At 43.1% G+C, this 5,905-nt stretch overlaps 1 protein-coding gene across 1 annotated transcript in view; it reads right to left on the bottom strand.

Moving 5' to 3' along the window:
* LOC310792111 (carbonic anhydrase-like) overlaps nucleotides 1–5,514 on the bottom strand; it is an 18,831-nt gene extending 13,317 nt beyond the window's left edge. Inside the window, exons 1-3 of the mRNA XM_083653827.1 lie at nucleotides 5,315–5,514; nucleotides 4,206–4,403; nucleotides 2,978–3,096 (exon numbers count right to left, since the gene is read on the bottom strand). Coding sequence (XP_083509953.1) covers nucleotides 2,978–3,096; nucleotides 4,206–4,403; nucleotides 5,315–5,348 — 351 coding nt within the window. The 5' untranslated portion in view covers nucleotides 5,349–5,514. The remainder of the gene's footprint in view (nucleotides 1–2,977; nucleotides 3,097–4,205; nucleotides 4,404–5,314) is intronic.
* Nucleotides 5,515–5,905: the final 391 nt, after the last annotated feature.

Here is a 5,905-nt window from a genome sequence, read left to right as displayed (position 1 = left end):
TCAGGAAGTAGTCTCCAGTGCAGTGTCCTATATCAGGAAGTAGTCTCCAGTGCAGTGGCTATATCAGGAAGTAGTCTCCAGTGCAGTGGCTATATCAGGAAGTAGTCTCCAGTGCAGTGTCCTATATCAGAAAGTAGTCTCCAGTGCAGTGGCCTATATCAGGAAGTAGTCTCCAGTGCAGTGGCCTATATCAGGAAGTAGTCTCCAGTGCAGTGGCTATATCAGGAAGTAGTCTCCAGTGCAGTGGCTATATCAGGAAGTAGTCTCCAGTGCAGTGGCTATCAGGAAGTAGTCTCCAGTGCAGTGGCCTATATCAGAAAGTGGGGCCCCATCCCCACTAATTGGGGCCTCATTTGTCCTATATGCCCAAATTACATTCTACTGTGGATCTGGTCACTGGAGGAATTCTCCACACAGGACATGATGAATCAAAACGTGCTGTCAGCATACGGATGGAGAGACTCAGGTTCCTGAGGACCAGCACAGTTCAATGATTTTTAACTATCTGGGACTCATTTCTGGCCGACCTGGACAAGGTTAGGGGTGACGGGTGACTCATGGATCCCATGCACAAGATATCTTACAAGAGCATAAGCGCCTTATGCCAGTGGTTCTCAAATGGGGGTCCAGGGACCCCCAGGGGTCCTTGTGAGGGTTCCAGGGGGTCCCCAGCCAAAAGGGGGGTAATTTATTTTCTCTATAATTCTATTCATAAGTAACACAATGACTATTTTGGTCATGGGTTTTATACACTTTCTGTTATAAAACATCCACAACATCAACCGTGGGACAAAATCGTATGAAATGGGCGTCCATGGTCTAATTTTTGTCAGTTTAGCGGTCCTTCATGTGAAAAAAATTTAGAACCACTGCCTTATGCAGCTGGTAGCACCACATTTTCCTGTCTGAGTCTGTTCGTAGTTTTTTTCCGTGTATTATTCCAAGAATATATTATTTTTTATAAAATATTGAGGAAAAAAAGTGCTGTCAGCTTTCCATTCATTGTGGATGGTGAGTGAAAAGCAAGAGTTTTTTCATGGTGTGCACTCTTGCCTGCACAAACCTTTGGTGCATTTGGGCCTTAGCCTATATAACTGACGTCACATGACATGATTTACACCATATAGATGTCTTAGCCAAGAAACTCAAATTCACAATTGGTTTCTTTTACAGAGTAAAAGCATGTTTTTCTCCCTCCTCCCGCCAACAGCTGGTTACGGCCTTATTTCTGTCACAGCTGGACTATGGTGACATAGTTTATAGATTTGCTTGTCCCACTGCCCTAGCTAAACTTGACCCTCTCTACCATGCTGCTCTGAGATTTATCACTAACTCAGCATATAGGACGCACCACTGCATGCTCTACTCTTTGGTTGCTTGGTCCTCACTTGCTACACGCAGGTTGCAACACTGGTACATCTTTATTTATAAGGCTATTCTTGGCAAGCTTCCACCCTACATCTGTTCTAAGTTTGAACTGATTCAGAGTTCTGTAAATCTCAGATCCAGCGCTTGGGTGCGCTTTAGAGTGCCACCCGCGCGGACTGATGTAAGTAGGAGAAGTCTTTTTTACTTTGGCCCTTGGTCTTGGAATGACCTTCAGACCCGCCTTAAACTGGCCTCTCTGGTCTCTTTATATAGTTTTAAACAAAAACTAGCTGAGGTCCTTGCCACCTGCTGTTCCTGCTTTGAGGTGTAGCACTCCTCTTCTTTAACTCTCTTTCTTCTTTAACCTTTCTTTTTACCTCTCGATTTCTTATTAGCTGTCTCTCATGTTGATGAGGCATGTTTTTTTTATTGTACTGTTTTATTGCAATGGTCTTTTAGATAATTTCTATTTGTCTTAAATTTTTCTCCATTTTGAGTTGATGGTGGTCAAATGACAGAAGTTTTGTATATGTATTTGTACTTGTATATTTGTACGACGTGAAATGTGCTTTTGCCTTCTTGGCCAGATCACCCTTGAAAAAGAGACCTCGGTCTCAATGGGTTTTTTATTTTCTGGTTAAATAAAGGTTTGAATGAATTTCTGGGTTTTTGATGCTGCAAAATCCAAAGCGTTACCTCGCTGCCATGTTGGGCTGCCAAAGTGGGAAGTCGCATAGTTCAGCTTCAATCTATTAAGGGACTGTGCGATATTTATGTGGGGTGGTATGAGAACGATATTCTTCAAATGCTATAGTGTGCAGCGCAGAAAGAATGTTGTAGGTGCGCCCGTCACCAGTAATGTTTTCATATTCATATCATCATGTGGTCGTGTGGTCAGTTATAGTTGACTAATGTAGCTATAAAGTAAACTTGCCACCATGGCCTCACAGCAAGATGGTCCTGGGGTTAGATTCCCGCCTAGGACGCTGTTAGTGCTGAGGGTGTCCCCATTCCCATGTTCTCAATGTCTACGGCCCAGGTGGGGTCGTCAAAAAGGACCTTTCTGTGTGGAGTTTGCATGTTCTATGCTCCCCTGGGGTTTCCTCCAGACAAAACTAAAAACATGCAATTTTCTTTTTTTTTTTTTACTGTGGTTACATAACGTTTGGAACGAGCCACAACTTAACCATCATGCACGTGCGCTCGTTCGTGCATCAATAGGCGCGCTCCGTATAAAAAATAGCGTTACACCTCTGCAGATAGGAGAAAGGAGCCGACGGGAGTAATCCGTGTGGGGAGGCTATTGTGGATGTCCTCCAGAGTCCAGGCAAGTGTGTCTCTTCAGCCCCAGACACACTGGGAGAACTAAAGGACTACGAGCAACTATAGAGGCTGCAACCAGCAGCACACCAAAGTTTGACCAAAGAGGGAGAAACCATGCATGGGGGTGGGTAGGTGGATATAAAACATATGGGCTACATAGCAACACACAATGCAAACTACTGCGTTGTGTGCACTACTACTGCGTACACCCCACCTAAATATCGGACAGTCCCTAAGCATGCAGTGTATAGACTGGTGTTTGATCTGAAGTCCAGCAGGTCAGTACCTCGCAGGGGAACTTGATGCCGTTGACGGTGTGCTCAGAGCCTCGGTCGTCGCTCGCCCCCCAGTGGAAATGAAACTGCTTCAGACGGTAGGTTCCAGAAATGGGACCTGCAGTCAGTGCTGGGGAGGGAGAGGAGGAGGACAGTTTAGAAAGGGGACAGTGGAATAATTACAATGCAATTCAGAAGAATATTCTTTCACCTGACAGCGAGGGGTTTCGCCGGCAGGACGTAGCGTGTGGGAGGATCACGCTACTCCCCCCAGTCATCGTCTGAATGTGGTATTGCAATTAAAGCTAAGTTGTTCAACTGTTATGGTATCTTGGATTCATTATTGGAATATATTCATAACATACAAGCTGATGTCTATGCCATGTCAATGGATGTCATTAGAAAAAAAGATGGGTGGAATTGACTTGAGCTGTATTACATTTCTAATTTTACTCAAGCAGTGGTATTTTTTTCTACTGCTGGATGAATACAAAGAAAACTGTTAGATCAACAGATATGGTGGGTTAGATATGCAGTTGACCTTCAGATGATGAGAAAACTGTTAGATTAACAGAGATAATGGTGGGTTAGATATGCAGTTGACCTTCAGATAATGAGAAAACAATGTTAGATCAACAGAAAGAATGGTGGTTTAGATATGCAGTTGACCTTCAGATGATGAGAAAACTGTTAGATTAACAGAGATAATGGTGGTTTAGATATGCAGTTGACCTTCAGATAATGAGAAAACGGTGTTAGATCAACAGAAAGAATGGTGGGTTAGATATGCAGTTGACCTTCAGATGATAAGAAAACTGAGTGGTTGGTTATGAGTGCCTCACGTCGTCAGACACTCTTATCTCCCACTACACAGGAGTGTATGCATAAATAAAGACCGATAACGATAAATACATTAACCAACTCATAGCCTATTTGTTGTTGAACTATAACATAGCTTTGTAATTACACTATTGATGTGGCTATTTTCCCCAATCCTACATCAGGGGATCGAGGGACTTTACATATTTAGACACAAATTTTGTTATTTTGGATGTGAAATGACACATTGACTATGAGGCTCAAGTGCAGATTGTGAACTTTACTTTGAAAATACGTGGATGAGCAGTTGAAGAACACTGCTTTTGGTAGTCTAATCTCCCCTTTCAGGATGCCAAAGGTAGTATAATCTAGGAATAATCTAGTTTCCAATCCTAGAAAACACAGCTGAGCAGTGCTTACTGGAAGTGTCTCCATCGTCCACAAAGTCCACCTGGAAGGAGTGTCCATTGTTGAGGATGCCGTTGGAGTTGGACGGGTCGTACTTCAGTTTCAGAGCCTTCAGAGACGAGTCGTACACGGCCTCGTTGGGGACGATGTTAATGGGAGACTGCCTGGGCCCGTTTGCAATGGGAAAGCCTTCAGCCCACTTGTCTGGTCCTGCAGAACACAGCACAGGGACCTTATGATCATATGTATGGCCTGTGTCATTGATTAAAATATTTGTATGCCCAAACTTACTCCACACAGCTGCCTCCCTAACAACCATTTACAACATACATATTCTTCATGCACATTTTAATCTATTTCAATATTCTACATGTTGTTAACCTGTGTCCACCCCTGCCTGGCTTATCTCTACGTCATTCAAAACAAAACAAAAAGCAGATATGATATCAAAATAAAAGATCAAATCGAATGTATAACGTAAATAGATGAGTTATGCATAAAATCAGTAAGACCCCGATAATGACTGTAGCAACTTTATTCTATTCTATTCTATTCTATTATTCAACTACCCATGCAGTTGTGTGTGTTTTAGATCTCACTCCACACAGCTGCTTCCCTATGACAATCATTTACCATCATACCACGCATAGCCTATTCTTCATGCACATACAGTTAATCTCTTTTTTTCAATATTCTAAATGTTAACCTCAAAAAAGAAGATAAAAAAGAATATATGACATACATTGATGAGTTAGCATGTATAAATCATAAATATAAATCATAATAATACATAATTAAGATAACTTGCTGAGAATGGTTGTAGCAACTTTATTCTATTCTATTCTATTCTTCAACTATAAATGCAGTTGTTTTTTTAGTCCTTTTTTAAATGATTCCACTACATTAAAAGCTGTAGGGGAAATAATTCAGTTTAGCCTCTTTTGTTTTCTCCTTAGATAATGACAAAGGACTGCAATATGACAGCTGTGTATTATTGTGCATTCCTTTGGAAATGCCAACATGCCCTTGACCTGTTACATGGCATAGGCCTATATAGGCTACATTTACTATGTGACCGTCCACAACATTAACAGCACCCCTGGATGCTATAAATGCCTCACCGTTAGCTGCTCCGTACCCCCATCCGTGAGACATGGCGATTGGCTGATGATGCTCCTATATGAAGAAAATTAATGGCAGTGAATAATCCGGCTTGCAGCTCGACCAGGGAAAAGCGGCTGGCTGAGAGCAGAGTAATGTTGTTGGTGAAAGACACCCGCTGAGGGAGAACCGGTGCCGGGCTTTTATAGGTGGTATCACACCCCCTCACACCGGAGGGGGGTTTGGCTTGTCCGTGCTGCCTGCCAGTCACTGCGTCAAGCCATCCATCATCCAGACTTAGGTGACACTGACAGCAGCGTCATTACTCCAACACGTCCTCTCCTCTCCACTCCTCCTCTTCTCTCCTCCTCTCCGCTCCTCTGCTCTCCTCCTCTCCTCTGCTCTGCTCTCTCCTCACTCCCGATTTTTTTTTAAATAACAATCCTCATATTTTGAATAGATGCGATGGCGCCATCATCTTTACCCCTCTCCTCTCCTGTTGTCAAAGCATGGTCGAATCGCATAGGCGGGCTTTGCGGGGTTGCCAGGGTGCACGGCCCCCTCTAGTGGCTGAAATATATCACTACAACAACCCTTGAATAAATCCTCAG

The sequence above is a fragment of the Poromitra crassiceps genome, assembly GCF_964638095.1.
Source record: "Poromitra crassiceps genome assembly, chromosome: 17".
Lineage (NCBI taxonomy): Eukaryota > Metazoa > Chordata > Actinopteri > Beryciformes > Melamphaidae > Poromitra > Poromitra crassiceps.
This window is presented reverse-complemented; position numbering and strand designations above follow the sequence as displayed.